The sequence below is a fragment of the Sorex fumeus genome, unplaced genomic scaffold (assembly GCF_029834395.1).
Source record: "Sorex fumeus unplaced genomic scaffold, SorFum_2.1 ptg000073l, whole genome shotgun sequence".
Taxonomy (NCBI): domain Eukaryota; kingdom Metazoa; phylum Chordata; class Mammalia; order Eulipotyphla; family Soricidae; genus Sorex; species Sorex fumeus.
In genome coordinates this window covers 7,383,211-7,400,694 of record NW_026606130.1, presented here as the reverse complement: position 1 = coordinate 7,400,694, position 17,484 = coordinate 7,383,211, and the positions used below count along the sequence as shown (strand labels likewise).

At 41.2% G+C, this 17,484-nt stretch overlaps 1 protein-coding gene across 1 annotated transcript in view; it reads left to right on the top strand.

Moving 5' to 3' along the window:
- The window catches only part of KIF4A (kinesin family member 4A), a 206,205-nt gene that overhangs the window by 174,949 nt on the left and 13,772 nt on the right, over nucleotides 1-17,484 (top strand). The window contains exon 22 of the mRNA XM_056130107.1: nucleotides 15,711-15,840. Within this exon, the coding sequence (XP_055986082.1) occupies nucleotides 15,711-15,840 (130 nt within the window). The remainder of the gene's footprint in view (nucleotides 1-15,710; nucleotides 15,841-17,484) is intronic.

Genomic DNA, 17,484 nt, shown 5'->3' with positions numbered 1-17,484 from the left:
AAACTGATGCCTCAAATCAAAATTGAACACCCTACTACAGTGACTCAAAACCATATTTCTCAAGGCTAAATTGTATGATGAAGGATGCAGCTAAATTTTAAGTGATTCTCATAATATATTCTGATGCTGATTTATATTGATGTTCTCCTGAAATATGTACAATGTTTAAACCAAAATTACTAAAACAGTTTTTAATATAAAATTTTTTAGCTTTAAAAAATTTTAAAAGGTCCAGAGTGATTGTACAGCGGGAAGGCATTAGACTTGCACACGACTGACCTGAGTTCAATCCCAGCATCCCATGTGGTCCCCTGAGCACAATCAGGACTAATTCCCTATAACCCCTGAGCATTAGTGGGTATGGCCCAAACCCCACCCCCACTCACCCTCAACCCCGCTAAATTAAGTAATTTTAATAAAATGTTTTGGGGGGGTTGTCTCAGGGCCACACCCAGTTCCTTATTCTGTGGTGAGGGCACACACTCCTGGTGTTGGTCATGGGACCATGTATGGTACTGGGGATCAAACCCAAGTTGGCTCAATGTAGAGCAAGCTTGCGTTTTAAAAGCTTCTTTCATGGAGAAACAAAAGGAAGTAGTTATTTATATAATGTAATTTAGTTTATAGTGTTAAAATTTATGATATTGATATAGTTATTGGACCCAGCCACCACCAGTGTGCCCATGAACCTTTACCATGATCCCTATGTCACTTTCCATGTGATTTTTTTCTTTCCTCCTACTGCTCTCTTCAAAGTGTGTTAATAATCTTTGTAATCCAAAACCAGGGGGTTGTCATTGTCTATTCCCTTGTTTTGTCATCATTTTTTATATCTGTAAAGTATTCTATTGAGTATTTATTGGTTTTGTTTTGGAGCCACACCCAGCATTACTTAGGGCTTACTGCTGGCTTTATGCTCAGGAATATTCCTTGCAGGTTCAGAGGATCGTATGGGATGCCAGGGATTGAACTCAGGTCAGCTACATGCAAGGCAAGTGCCCTACCCATTGTACTATCACTCTGGCCCCTTCATTTTATCTTTATACCACAATTTTTGTATCCATTCATCTGTTTTTGGTTGTATTTGTATTGCCACTTTACTGCTATCATACTAAATGCTGCAGTGAACATAGATCTTTTGGTGGGGAGGTTGTTGGGCCATGTCTAGCAATGCTTGAGGATTACTCCTGACTCTGCACTCAGTGATCACTCCTGGCAACACTCAGGGAACCATATGGGATACCAGAGACCTAACCTGAACTGGCCATTGTTGCATAACATTGTTTTACCTTGCTCCTCCCTCAGGGAGCTTCAGTTTATTGAGTTACTCTGACCACACTGTTCCCAAGATACACCTTATTCCATCAGGCACTCCTATATTGCTTTTCTTTTTCCTCTATGTCCTTTGCATGGTTTAGCAGTGTCCTTTTTTTATAGACACAGGAAGACAATTGATACTATGCTTTTGTAATGTGGTAGTTAATTGACTTTGAATACTATTACATATAAATAAATAAAGTTATTTATAGGGGCCAGAGCGATAGCACAGCGGGTAGGGCATTTGCCTTGCATATGGCCGACCATGGTTAGATCACCGGTGTCCCATATGGTCCCCCGAGCACCGCCAGGAATGGTTCCTGAGTGCAGAGCCAGGAGTGACTCCTAAGCATCGCTGGGTATGACCCAAAAGGCAAAAAAAAATCATTTATTTATATGTAAGTAAAATTTACACCATATTTACTTAACTTAAGCTTCAGTTTCCCTTACTCCCTAATACCCCCAAAGGACAGTCCCAGCGAGGGACTCTGATGGACCCAGGGAAAGCCATAAGCTACTCTGGCATTGAAAAGGGACAAGCTAAGCGCCATAAGAAGTATAATTTAAGAGCACAGTCATGGAACAAACTCTGTCATGATCCAAAAAGTAGTAACTGGATGAGGATCCTGCTGGAATTAAGAAAGACTAACATGACCTGAGGACTGTAGTCTGGGAGATATAGTGAAATGTCCCCAGGGTGAGCCACTCTTTAAGCTTTATGTATCTATTACTGTGTTCATACAAAATGACTAGAAATAAATGGACTACTAGCTAATGGAAGGAGAAAGCAATTCGACCTTAGTTGGAATCCCACCTTTGAGCAGATCTAGAAATCTAGACTGCTGAACCCCCAGATGAATTTTTTTCCCTCAGGTAATCTCCTAGAAGAACTTCCCCTGAAGGAAGGGCTTTATCAAAAAAAATTAGAATTACTTATAAACATTTTTGTTTTCTCCCTTCCTGGCTTTGATACTAGAAATTATGCTGCACAGCTTCTCTAATCTCTTTTTGTTGTCTTTTATATGTGTATGAAATCTACAAACAACAGAACTTTGATAAAGATTTTATAGTGCCTTTGGATAATAAAATTTTATTGCCTTGAAGATAATTTCATTTGTTTTTAGCAACAAACACTAACTTTTATATCCATAAATTAGTCAACATTTGAATTTTTGCCTTGTGCAGCACTGAATTTAGTTGGGACATATAGGTAAATAGACCTACAATCCTTTCTTTCAAGTAGAAATAGTGTAGAGACTTGGAGCACTTTTCAGGAATAGTATGTTAGATGTCAGGAATATGCTAAATCATTGGTAGCTTACAATTGGTTATGGTTAAGAGTATTCACACCACAGCAACTTAACAAATGTTGAAAATCAAGATCTAGTTTTGTTGTCAATTGTTAACTATACCTACATAGCACTATGCATAAAAGTAAATAGTTATTTAAATGTAAGATATGTGCCAAGTAGTGAGCAGTTGCCAGAAATTAAATTCTAGAAGTTTTCCTAATGTTTGTGAAATTTAAACTAAATTTTGTTTTCTTTCTTTTTTCTGATGCCTGGATCAAATCCAGGACTTCACACATATGAGACATGCTGTACCACAGAGACAAATCCCTGACTTAAATTAAATTTTTAAATAACTAAGGGGCATGAATTTTCAGAAAAGATAGGAAATGGCATATAAGTTGATAGTTCTGATTTGTTCTGGATCACCTCTTCCAAGAACCATTCTGACTGTTCATCACTCACTAATAATCCTCTTCTTTAAACTCTCAAAATTTAGAGTACTCAGTCATGTACTACAGATGTTATACTTTACATTTATAAAATGTCTTACATTTATTAGTCTTGTAAATCTAAACAGACTGGAATATTGTTGAAGGGAAGATATAATACACTAGGATTCTCAAAGAGTAGTCTATAAATCCCCCGGGGGGTGGGGACTTTGGGATACTTTTTCTCAGGGGGGATCTGAATAATCAAAATCATTTTTCACGACAATGTTAAAACATTATTTGTCATTTTCACTCTGTTGAAATGTTTCATGGTAGTGTATAAGCGATAGTGAAAAAAGTGGTAATACCCTAGTTTGAATCAAAGCAATGGCACAAGTGGCAAAGAGATAGCACAATTGGCTATGCAGATGCTTTGATTCCCCAGCACCTCCAGCACCACCATGTGTGGCTCCAACATGGACTAGCAATCATGGTATAATTTATTCCCATACACTGTTTAAAAACAAAATGAAAAAACAGAATAGAAAGATGGGGACCAGTGTGGTAGTGCAGTGGGTAGGGTGTTTGCCTTGTATGCACTGACCTGGGGTCAGTCCCTGGATGTCGCATGGTCCTCTGCACCCAGCCAGAAGTGATCCCTGAATACCAACAGGTGTGGCCCAGAAACAGAATAAAAACAGCATAAAAGAAAGAAAAGATAGCTTTACTGAAGAGCAGCTTCAACAAAGTAATATGTTAATTTGATTAAATTTTGACCCTGAGATTTTTTTTAATATCTTTTGTCAAAGAATGTAAAGAGTGCATAAAGCTCTGTGGTGTGCTGAGGTCTGATGGTTGTCAGGAAGAAAAGCATTTGTGCAAATGCTTGAGGTGTGAACACAACAGGCCCCCTTTCTCTTGGAACATCATTTTATTTGAAAGAACAGCTGACAGACAAACTATGGTTATTCAGACTTGGGTACTTGGCAGACATTTTCTCAGAAAGGAACTGAGTGAGCTTGTCACTTCAAAGAAAACAACTGATAGTTTTTGTCACCAAAGATAAAAATCTAAAGCTTCAAGAAAAACCTGGAATTTTATAAAATTTATAGCACCCACAGTGAGTTTGATTTTCATAACTTTCCTGATGACACCAGTAGTGATATTAACAATCATTTTTATTGTAAATAAAATGTGTTAACATTTAAAGGCTCAGAATGACAGTGTTGTCAAAATGATATGTTACAAAAGCACATAGGATAAACACTTCATTCAGATGGCAAGATAGACCAATTAGCTTAAATATAAAAGTAAAAAGAGTTTATTAGTGGTAGGTTCAGATTCCACATTTCAACTATTAAGGAACTTAATAACTAACTTTTAAAATTGTTGGGGCTTGATATTGCCTAAAAGAAGAAAGTCCACAATTATCTGAAAAGTCTTTATAATTATCAGGGTCCAGACCTCCTACATTTCATACATGATACATCTCATTAGATCCTTGGCACCCTTCTCCCTATCCTTGCCAAGCACAGTTCCAGCAGTTCTGTTGTTTGGTACCCCTGGCACTACTACAAATTCTGCCACAGGCAGGTATGTACAAGCACATAAGGTGTACCAGCCCCAGCAAACACTAACCAGGATGTGCTTTAGCAACAAAACTAGAGTGCTACCTCCAGTGAGTATGCTTATCAAGCACCATAATTAAAGTATGTGTCTCTCAGTCATTACAGCAACAACAGCAAAAAGGGAAAGAGAATGTGACTTTCGTTTAAAAAAAAGTTTGTTTGAAAAAATTCTCCTCCCTTGGGGCCTGAGAGAAAGTACAGTCAGTAGGACACTTGCCTTGCCTATGGCCAACCCAAATTTGACTCCTTATACCACATAGAGCCCCTCCTGGGCACAGAGCCAGTAATAAGCCCTGATCACTACTGGGTGTGGCCAAAAGACAAAACAAAACGAAATAACTCTCCTCTAGGTCCAGAGAAGGGTTTAGGTGTTTGCTTTAAAAATGATCTACTTTAGTTTGATCCTCTGCATCACTTGGTTCCCTGAGTACTGCCACAACTGATCCCCCCCGTGCAACGCTAGGAGTGGCCCCTGAGCACCACCAGGTGTAGCCTACAAAATTCTCCTTCATCTTACTATATACCCATGTGGGGCTAGATTGTCATTATTTATGTCAACCAGATTATACCATTAAAGACTAATTGCAAATGGAAACGTGAGACACAACTGTCTTCTTTGAAATAAGACATAACAGATTTATTTTAAAAAATGTAAAATGGTTCTATTTTCACTAAATTAATTTTTGTTTTGGGAAAGGGGTAGACTTTTTTTTTTGAAGGCCACATGCAAAACTGCTTGGGGGACCACTCATAGCTTTGTGCTCCGGGGTGGCTCCTAGTGGTGCTTTGGGGACTGCACAGTGCTTGGAATCCACCCAGGGCAAAGCATTTAAGAGGCCTGTTGAATGATCTCTCTGATCCCAGAAGTAGTAACTTTTTAAATGAATTAACTATATAATGAATTTTAAGAAAATTAATAATAAATATTTAATTTTTCCTAGTTCTACTTTCTTTTTTTAGTTTTTGTGTCATACCCAGGAGGGAGTGCTCATAACTTACACTTGGCTCTGGAGCACACCTGCGAGTTTGGTGGGGAAACAACATATATGGTGCCAGGGATTGAACCCAAGTCAGCTGCATGCAAGGCAAAAACCTATGTACTGTACTAGCACTCTGACCCCATAGTTTTATTTTCTAATACTATAAATATTTACAAGGTACTATATGAACAGAATTTCTTAAAGATCCTCAATTTTTTGTTTACTATTTTGATATAAGTGCTGTGATTTTTTGTTTGTTTGTTTTGGGGTCACACCCAACAGTTCTCATGGGTAACTCTTGACTGTACTTGGGAATCACTCCTGGTGGGCTCAAGGAACTGTATGGGATGCCAGAGATTGAACCCAGGTTAGCTGCATGCAAGGCAAGCACCTTACCCACTGTATAATCTCTCCAGCCCTGAAGTACCATGATTTACAATACTGTTAATAATACTTTTCATGCACACGATATTCAAATACCATATCCATCACCAGAGTGCCTGTTTCTCTCTACCAGTGTCCCACGGGATTCCTCACAGCCCCCCAATACACACCATAAGCTCATTTCTGCATACAAAATTTCCAGTTACAGTGCCTCTGGCAATTTATTGTTCTATTACTATGTCTCTTTCTATCTCACATATGAGATATTTTTGGTCCTCTTTTTTTTCATGTTTTTGCATGGCAAAGCCTGGCAAGCTCCCCGTGACATATTCGATAGGCCAAAAACACTAACAATAAGTCTCACAATTTGTTGTGAGATGTTACTGGTGCCCGCTCGAGCAAATTGATGAACAATGGGAGGACAGTGCTACAGTTTCTAATATTATTTGAGATATAGAAGCATAGGTAGTCCTCAGTGTTTTTTAATGCATTTGATTTTGTTACCCATTTCTTCCCGTTTTGTTGTTGCTGCAGTGAGTAGGGGTTGCACACAGTTGGTTGAAGTGCCCCCACACCTATTTGTGGTACTCATCTGGTGGCAGTGCACAGAGATCTCCCCCTTTGTTTTGGCACGGGGATCCCAAACAACAATGTTGGGCTGGGGAGAGAACTCAAAGAGCTAGAGTACATGCTTTGCATGCAGGAGGCCTGGGTTTGATCTCCAGCACTGCTTGTTCCCCTAAGTACCACCAGTAGTGACTCCTGAGCCCTTCTGGGTGTGACCTAAAACCCAGCAAAGCAAAAATGGCGTTGCACACAAGCAAGACCATACTCAGTATATGCAGTGTGGTGGTAGGGATTGAATTCATTTTTTATTTAATTTTTTTATTGAACCATTATGAGATAGACAGTTACAAAGTTGCTCATGATTGCGTTTCAGTCATACAGTATTCCAACTCCCATCGCTCCACCAGTGTATGTTTCCTACCACCATTGTCCCCAGTTTCCCTCCCACCTTCCCACACCCCCAAACCTGCCTCTATGGCAGGCTCTCTCTCTTTTACTCTCTTTGTCTCTGTTTCGTTTGTGGCATTATGGGTTTCAATGCAGGTACTGAAAGGTTATCATGTTTACCCTTTACCTACTTTTAGCACTCTTGACCTCACACTTGAAAAGCAGACTCTTTGCCAATAGGCCATCCTCAGCCACCTCCCTCAATAAGAGTGTGAAAGTGTTCTAAGATCCTTAGATTTTGTTACTATTGATCTTCTCTATAATTTACAAAGGCTGCATATTAAGCATCAGTCAAAGTGTTCCCTCACACTGGACACCTAGCAAATTTGATTCAGGAGAATGTCACTGTCACTGTCCTCCCGTTGTTCATCGATTTGCTCTAACGGGCCCAGTAATGTCTTCATTGTGACACTTGTTACTGTGTTTGTCATAAGGTAAAGGTAAAGGCCCTCCCGTTGATCATCGATTTGCTCGAGCGGGCCCAGTAACGTCTCCATTGGAGACTTTGTTGTTACTGTGTCTGGCATATCGAATACTCTCGGTAGCTTGCCGGGCTCTCCGAGAGGGGCAGAGGAATCGAACTCGGGTCGGCCATGTTGGCTTCGTGCAAGGCAAACGCCCTACCGCTGTGCTATCGCTCCAGCCCATATGTTTGTCATATCAAATGAATAAAGTGAAATATTGTGTAGACCTCACTCTCAGGCCATACTCGTGTGAATTCACAAAGTAAATTGCGGGGGCTGCTGCTGCAACATGTGTGTGCGTTCAGTGGCCCAGAGCCGCCTCCCTGCCTCCCCACCTCCCCAGGGCTCCCCAACAGAGAGATGGAGAAATGGAGAGGGCCAAAATCTGGTGGTGAAAATGACCCATTTAATGCAGAGCTGCTAGCATACTTATAGAACATCTGAAGGAGGTTGAGGTAAGGACATAGGTGTGAATGATCATTTACATAGGTAAACATTTGGCAGAGGAAATTCTCTTGCAAAGATCAATTCAAGATGACACTCTGTCTCCCAGGGACATCTACATTGCTTTTATTTTTCCCTCTAGTTGTATACGTTATCAATACTTGCAGTTGTTTGGATAAACACAGTAAGAAACAAAGATCCCAACACTTAATTCTCTGGGGTGAGAGTAAGCAAGGCTTTAACACTTGGTTCTCTGGGCTCTGAGAGCAAGCAAGGCTTTTACCATAAATCCCAGACTAAGTTCTCAGGCCAGTTCAGCTTGTCCTTCCCCATGGGGGTCCTATGTCTTAAGTTGTAACAGCTTGCATCAAAACCATGCATTTATGCCTTCTAGAATGTCCCATTTCGATGCCGGCTAGCTTTGCCACTCGCCCCGGGTCCATCCCAATCCTACGGTGGGATCTCCCTTTTTGGGTGTTAGGAACTACAGCAACTGAAGCCCGAGTCAAGTAATTATTACCAAGTAATTATGCCCAGGAGCAGAAATATTTCAGAGTCAAAAACTCCAAAATATTAGGAGCATAGCATTAATGGTCTTTCTGTGTTTAACCAAAGAACATTGCTCTTTAGTAAAATACAAAAAGGCTATAGAGGAAATAGAAAAACAGGTACAAATGTACAGCACTTCAAATACAAAGCAGTACAAATATAATTTCGGAATTACCAGAAAGTTTTGGCTTATAAGTAATCAAGACTGACTTGGGGAACTGTGACAATGAGAGGTAAAATACAAAGCAAAGGTTAAAGATAAACTTCAACTAAATTAGGGATGCTAGCAAGAGCATGTTGAGCTTCTCTGGGAAGAAGAAACCTAAATGATGAAGCCTAAAGCACTGATGAAGCCTAAAGCACATAGGGTTGATATCCAACACAAAAGAAAGGTTGAAGATAGACTTTAACCAAATTAGGAATGTTAGAAAGGGCATGGTAAGCTTCTCTGGGAGGAGGAAAGGGACAATTCACCAGTGAAACCTAAAACACTTAGGGCTGATATCCAACATCTCCACCTTTTCTGTTTACAAAACACAAAAAACTGAAAGAATGAGGAAAAATTCCATCACAAAACAGTCTCATTTTTGTTCTAAAACTTCAACCCACCCCTGGACCCAGAGCAGTGCTCGTTGTAAAGTGTCCAATAGTACCGCACTGTCCAGAGGGGCTAAGAGTCACTTAGTCACATTTTGATGAAATCATGTGTCTGGATAGAGGTTTGAAGAGTTGTTCCTGCAAGAGTAGCGGTATTGGTCACAGCAAGAGTCCCAGGAAAGCAACAGTCAGGAATTCGATGAATTGCAGGGAGCACTGGAGGAGGCAGGGAGCACTGGAGCAGGATCATCACAACTTCTGTCAGAAGTCCTTCATAAGGGGGATGCTGCCATTCTCTAGTCAGATTCACTGACAGTCATACATGTAACCTAGTTTATATGTGAGAGAAAACATTTCTTTTTAAGTTATCAGAGGCTTTGTTCATCAGGGTCTAGGTATGAATCCTGCACAGGGGTGGAGAGAGAGACAGAGAGAAACTCTAATACAAACAGGTATCCTAGAGAGAAATTAGAAGGTGTTTGTATTAAAAGTCATTCTTTCCTTCTTTGGGAACTGAGGCACCTATGAATTCCAAGGAGAGGGTAAAAGTAAGGAATTATTAGTCCAAAATACGGGGTCCTGGCATTCATCAATCCATATCCTGTAAAAGAAGGGTATAAAGAATGTTCTTAATGTGACCTCATGATATGTTGAAGTATACTAGAGGCCTCTATCTGGGGTCCTGTGTTGGTGACTCTTCCTCAGATTTCCTTGTGATTTATAGCTAAGATCTGTCCAGGGCTGAAGTTTGGGGGGTTGTGGAGTCTCAGGTGGTCTGGGAACTGAACCAAGTGGATGAATTTTACTCCAGATGAGGCCTTAGCAGGACCCAGAATTTATTAGTAGATCTGCCATCTGTTAAAATATAAGCATAGACTTTTCCTCCTAGGAGAAGGTTTCCAACTATTTTTTGGTCAATTTTAATGCAAATATAAGAATTAATTGTTTCCTGAGCCCTTTCTCATATACAAAGTTGCAAGAACCTGATACCTGGAAGAGTAAACAAACTAAATTAGCAAGTCTTATTGCTTGGCAGAACAGTGATTAGAATTTACCTTTGAGGTTAGGGAAGGTCTGAAAATCCAGTCTTTAACTGAGGCTGAGCTAGCTGAGATGGGAATGCAGGGGGATGGGCAGATCCAGCGAAAATCATTAAGAGACTCTCCTTGAGATAAAAAATTTTAAGTAAAGGCAATGATATCAAAAATAAAAAGAAGTCAAGTGGGTGCATACCCCCTTATGTTTTTTAATAACTGTATTTCACTGTCACTGTCCTCCCGTTGTTCATCAATTTGCTCAAGCAGGCCTAGTAACATCTCCATTGTGACAATTGTTACTGTGTTTGGCATATCGAATATGTCATGGGGAGCTTGCCAGGCTTTGCCGTGCAGGCGAGATACTATCTCTCGGTAGCTTGCCGGGCTCTCCGAGAGGGGCGGAGGAATCGAACTCAGGTCGGCCATGTTGGCCGCTTGTAAGGCAAACGCACTACCCGTTGTGCTATCACTCCAGCCCAATAACTGTAATTACTGTATTTTTTTTTAATTTAGAAAGAAAATTAATTTTTCTTCAGGAGGAAGCCAAAAAAGATGGAATTTCTGAGACTGATCTGGAAAGAAATCCAACTACTTATGAGCCTTAGGTGTTAACTACCTTGGTCCATTGAGGACAGAATCATTCTCAAGGGTGAGGCACAGATTACTGAGATCTGAGTTGGAAATGCTGAGAGATGGACCCAATCAATGTAAACCAATGTGGCGAGTTACAGCCTGTATTGGAAGCCCATTTCTAATATCAGAAATAACCTGCTTCATAACCATACGTACATACTCACAAGCAGAAGTATCAGACTCAGCATCTTTAGTGGCTGAGTGGGTGAGCACCCATGAATGACACATCTCTGTGCCTCCTGGGTAATAAGCAATTGCAAAGTGGGAGAATAACCGTGTACCCACTGGCCCTGAATACGTTTTCTCAGAGGTAGCATTTCATGAACTAAAAACGGAAGTTCACATCACCCTATATAAAACTGTACCAGCCCAAGCCTTTGAATACCCTTCGTTGGAACAGGCACATCACCATAGGTTCTAAGAAAAGGCCTGAGAGTTGATTGTCCAGATTGAGTTCCTGGTAGATGATCTTGGGAATCAAGACTAGAAACTAGAGAAGGCTTTCTCCACCTGACTTGACTGAGGGCTCTCAGGGTATCTGAGCTCCTTTACATAAAGTTCTGCTCAGTTTCCCAGTGCAAATTCACCAATTGACACAACTCTTTAATGCAAAATTTACTCATCTTTGTCCTGGCTCAAAACCTGATCCCCGTTAGGTGTGCAGCTCATCTCCGCATATCCCATACAGGGGATAGTTCCTTGTTCCCTGAATTCAACTGCTTGTCGGTGAGCCTCTAGATGCTCTTCATGAGGAATGGAGTCAGGCAGGTATAGGAAATGCCTTTACCTTCACTGTCAGGGAATCCTCCAGACAACCATGAAAACCTGATGTGCTACTTGTAAGGTTCACTTGAGCAAACTCCCTTTCTACCTGGGAATTCAAATCCCGTCCCCTTACCCCAGAATTTAATCTGTAGGAACTCTGGGTGAGAGAGATGGTAACCACATCAGAGCATGGAATATCAAAGGCGGCGCTCCCTGCCATGGCTGGTTGCAGTGAATCTACTGACTGGAGCTCTGAAACTTTACATTGGGGGGAAAGCTACAGCTGAGAATGCCATCCTGGTTTAACTGGACCTGGGACTGGCCCCCTTGCTGGTTTCCTGAGATCGAGTTATCTATACCATCAAACCTGGCTTGGCAGTACCTGGCCAAATGGTTCCTCTCTTATACTGCAGGCAGGGCGGTCCTTTCAAAGCATTGAAACATTTATCCTGAGCTTGTCTCTGTACAGCATAGGCCTCAACAGCATTGATATGTGCCTGATGTTTGGTAGAACTGACATTCAGACACTCCTTCAAATACCTCATTATGTCCTCCTTCTACTTAAAGGGCGCAGAACAGCCTGGCAATCCTCATTAGCATTATCAAAGGCCAAATGTTTCCACAAAATGTGCTGCATCACTTTACACTTAACCTGCCTCTCAATAGCCTAGGTCAGTCTTCCTATAAAATGTGCATATGTTTCCAAGGCATCCTGAACAATCTTTTTATAGCTTCCCTTAAATTCACATCTGCATCAGTCTTCTCTCAGGCCTACAGGACGGCCCCGCAGACATGAGCAAAACCAGCACGAGACAAGATGACTTGCTTTTTTGGGTCGTGCCATTTCCATGCATCTCCTATCCTGGGAGGATCCTCCCAACACCCTTTACTTGGTGCTCCCTTCTCTATCTGAGCTGCCTTTTCCCTTAGCCTGTGTGGCTGGCCTCAAAAACAATGGAGTGAACCTCCTGGTACTTATTTTGGCTATTCTTGGGTCTATTAACATTTCTTAAGTCAACTTGATACCTGAAAATTTTTGCCCATAATGACCTAGTTCATCATGTTTTGCCTTGGCTTCATCACTGAACCACATCCTCTATTGCATGTACTGAGAAGGGCTTAAGCATGTCTTAGCAGCCATATGAAAATCTTGGGGTACCCAACAAGCACCTTTACTCCAGCTATAAGATACTCCTTGCACTATGGAGATGTGGGTTTGTATGAAGCACAGGCCTTTCTGAAATGGCTGAGAGAATGCATTCTTAATTCTTCATAAGATGGGGGCTGATCTTCCTCCAGTTGGATGGGGAAAACAAGAGGGAGCTCATGTGGTCTAGGTGGATTTGACTGCTTACGGTCAAGAGGTCTCAGCTGTAAGCTTTTATCTGGAGCTGATCCCGAGAAGCCTGGAAGCTGTTTGGCTGCAAAGTGGCAGCCTCTGTAAGAAGCCTTCTCTACCAACCTGCTCTCAGACTCCGAGTCTGAGGAACTGGCAGCAGGCTCATCATTCACATCACTTTCATCTGATGTACTGGAAATGGAGTCATACAGAGGAGATGGATGTCTCTCTGGTTTGATGCCAGTAGTAGGGAATGACTGTTAAGTCAACAGCATCAGAAGAATCCCTGTCCTGATAGCACAGTTTCACTGGGAAAGTGCTTACCTTCTTTTGATCTTTGGGTAAGGGAGGAGCTGAGGGAGTAGCTTCTCAGCAGGGGGAACTTTCTTTGTCTCCTTGATCCTCTTAAAAGTCTGTTTGCTAAATTCCTGTTCCTGAGAAAATTCTCCTTTTTTTATCCTTAATATTCTCTTTCTTCTCAACTATACTTTCCAAGACTGGAGGATGGAATTAATTATATCCCATGTAATCCAGAATTCTGAGGGGCTCCGAGTTCCCTCCTTGTACACATTGTTCCTAACTTTTCTCCAAACTCTGACTTCTAGAGATCCTAGAACCAGGTCTGGGAACAAGGGGTATATATTTTTAAACAATTTTAGAGCGGGCACAGAGTTGGTCTGGGAGAGGTATTCTGCTCTGTGGGAGAGATGCTGAATCAAATCCATAAATGGCTCAGCCCTTTCAGTATGGCTTGAGATACACTGGAACAGCCTGGGCTGGCCTTATTTCTGTCTTATCTTAGTGAGGGGGTATGGCTGCTATTCTAACTCCCCAATACCCCAAAAACCTGAAAACCTGCTATCCCACTCTCCTCTATGTAGAGGGATACAGCTAGGATCCTGCATATTCCCAGTATCTCGAAAACAAGTTCTCCTACTCACTTCTCTGAATGTGTGTCCACCGAACGCACCAGTTGGTGGTTCCTGCCCAAGCAAGGGATGCCAGATGTGACCTCACACTTGAAAAGTAGACTCTTTGCCAATAGGCCATCCTCAGCCACCTCCCTCAATAAGTATGTGAAAGGGTTCTAAGACCCTTAGATTTTGTTACTATTGATCTTCTCTATAATTTATAAAGATTGCATGTTAAGCACCAGCCAAAGTGTTCCCTCACACTGGGCACATAGCAAATTTGATTCAGGAGAATAAATAAAATGAAATGTTGTATAGACCTCACTCTCAGGCCATACTTATTCAGAAATGATCTGGAATCTCTAATCAGTGCCAGTCTATCTAGTCTTAGAAACTTTTCAGTCTTGTGGCAGGTACTTCAAGATAGTCTCTGTCAACAAGCAAAATGTCCAATAACAGATAAAGAAACTCTGGTATATATATACGCAGTGGAACAGTATGTCCCTTAAAATGATGAAATTATAAAATTTATGGCAGTGTGGATGAAGCTAGAGGTTATCATGTTAAGCAAAATAAATAAGAGGCAGAAGTACTGTATGAACCTATGGAATCACTTGTATCACTTGCCATTTCATTGCTCATCGATTTGCTTGAGCGGGTGCCAGTAACATCTCCATTCATCTCTGTTGTGTGCTAGTGTAGCCCAATGGCATCTGCTTGCTCTAGTAACATGAAGAGCATCAAACTGTTCATTCAGGGTCTTGACAAAGAAGTCCGACCATCTCGTATGTGGGCAGCCAGGCATTCTTTTGACATCCCATGGAATATATGAAATATAGACAGCAAACACGAGAATGGTATCTCACAATGACAACCCCTTGGCTTGGATTAAAAAGCTTATTAAGAAGCACTGAGAAGAAAACAAGGAGAAAATCAAGCTGGAAGTGACATCAGAACACTGGTGGCACATTGGTGATACTGGGGTGCAGTGATTGTGTACATCAATACCATGAGCTTTAACACCATTCTAACAACCTAAAAGATTAATAATAGAGAGGTAGTTTCAGGATGAAGAGAAAGTACAGCAGATAAGTTGCTTGCATTGGTGGGTCAATCCCAGAATCATAAATGGTCCTCTAAGCCTCAATAGTATTGATCCCTGAGTATACAGCCAGGAGTAAGCCCTGAGTACAGTTGGGTGTGACCAAAAGACAATTAAAAAAGGTAGTCTCTTGTAACCCTACCATAGGTATCAATTTGTTCTTTAATACCATTTTACATTATCTGTTTGTTCTTTGGGGACTTTTTCCCTTCAGGTATCCAACCTGAGTCTTATTATTTCATAGCTATTATATCACAATCTGAGTTTATATTGCCCCAAAGTGAAGTCATATTACACTTGACATTACAACAAAATTCTTACTAAAACTGTTCTTTCCAACACCCCACTGTGACTCACCCCACTGTTTCTACCAGAATTGGTAAAGAATCTTTTGGAGTTTCTTGTAGCAGGACACATGATTTGAAACACCTAACCAAATTAGTCTATCATTATTTATATATTTAGCTGATACTTTCATTGATGGGCTGGAGAGATAGCACAGCGGTAGGGCATTTGCCTTGCACGCAGCCAACATGGCTGACCCGAGTTCGATTCCTCTGCCCCTCTCGGAGAGCCAGGCAAGCTACTGAGAGTATCTTGCCCGCACAGCAGAGCCTGGCAAGCTCCCCGTGACGTATTCGATATGCCAAACACAGTAACAACAAGTCTCATGATGGAGGCGTTACTGGGCCCACTCGAGCAAATCGATGAACAACGGGAGGACCGTGACCGTGACTTTCATTGATAAAACTAAAGTTTCTCTTTTAAGAGTATGTCTCTGCTTCTTGATGTTGAATCAACTGACAATATTTCTATCTCTTTGAAGGAGTGCTCAGATTGCTGACCTACAGCAGAAGCTGTTGGATGCAGAAAGTGAAGATAGACCAAAACACCGCTGGGAGAATATTGCTACCATTCCAGAGGCTAAATGTGCCCTGAAATATTTAATTGGAGAGGTAATCATCACTCTAACTACCAGCAATTCAAGGTTTAACTCAAAGGTTGAAATAATATGAAATATTGTACTAGTTATTGCCAATTTTCATGAAAAAAAAAACATGGTTCCATTATTATTAGAATTTAATGGAACCAGAGAGATAGTCTAACAGACTGAGCACAGCTTTGCATTTAGGAGTCCCAGGTTTAATACCCAGCCCCAAATCATCCCCCGAACACCCTCTGAGCATAGAGCCTGTAGTAGCTCCTAAATCACCAAATGTGACCAAAAAGAAAAGAAAACAAAAAGAAAATAATGGGTATAATCAAGAATTGGCCAGTCACTTACAAAAATATATAGCTACAGTGTTGGTGGGAAGAGTAGAGGGAGCAAAAAAAATGTAATTTCAAATTGATAGCTGCAATGCTTGAACTATTGCAAGTACTCAAATGTTGCTCTCAGTGTTTATTGGAAAAGGTCAGGCTATCATAGAAGGCCACTGGTTAAACTACTACTTTGCCGCGCCACCAAGCCTGCCCGGAGGGGAAAGGGTGTTGTCCCGCTCACCCGCTCCTCTCTGGAAAGAAAGATGGCGGCCGCACGGGAGCCTTGTGGACAGCAGGTTTGAGCCGGGGGCGGGGGGCAGCAGGGGCCTCATGGGAAGGGGGGCGTTCTGGGCCGTCCTTCACGCCCGACCGAGGTCACCAGCTGCCCCCCACGAGCGGCTCTCCGGCACAGCCACGACTCCAGAGCACAGAAACCAATCTCTTAACTATCTAACTTTTAATAGAAATACTTCCAGGGTTAATAAGTGAAACAGCAGAAATCCAAAACCGCGCGGCCGCATCATTTTATTCTTAAACCAAGCTATAGAAAGCAAATCATTTCACAACACTGTTTCAGCATATCTGATTGGGGGGGGTCGTAAACTCTAAACAATAATTGTGCATCTTCTATCGAAACAATGTATCTAGTCAAAGTAGATAGAGTATTAACTAGAACTCATCTGCCTCACAGGAATTGGGAGGGGTGGGAGTTGGGGTTCTATTGGGGTTCACGGTTAAAAATAAGTATTGGTAAAGGGAAATGTGTTTGATACTTACATGACTGAGACCTAAACCCGAAAGCTCTGTAACTTTTCCCACAGTGATTCAATAAAGAAATAAACTATTAAAAAAATAAATAAATAAAAAATAAAAAAAAATAAACTACTACTTTGTAGTATCAAAACAACTACAAGGTCCAAAGAGATAGTAGAATGGGTAGGGTGCTTGCTTTGCATGCAGCCAATAAAAAATAAAATACCTACAAGATATATATTCGAAAAGTTTCAGATACAATCTAGGAAAAAGAAAGCATAATAATCTTTTGACTTATAAAGATTCATTTTAAGGAAAATCCATCTCCACTGGCCTTTAAATATGTATTATCATAAGAGGAATTAAAGCTGGGGGCCAGAGCAATCACACAGTGGGTAAGGACTCAGTCCCTGGCACCCAATATGATCCCCGGAGCAAGGTCAGGATTAGCCCCAAAACAAAAAAAAATGTAAAAGCTGATCACTTCTGAAGCTTGAGATACTTTCACTTGAGTCAAGCAAACAGACTTCAACTATGTAAGCTGAAACAGTGCAATCCATTATATATATATGTATATATATATA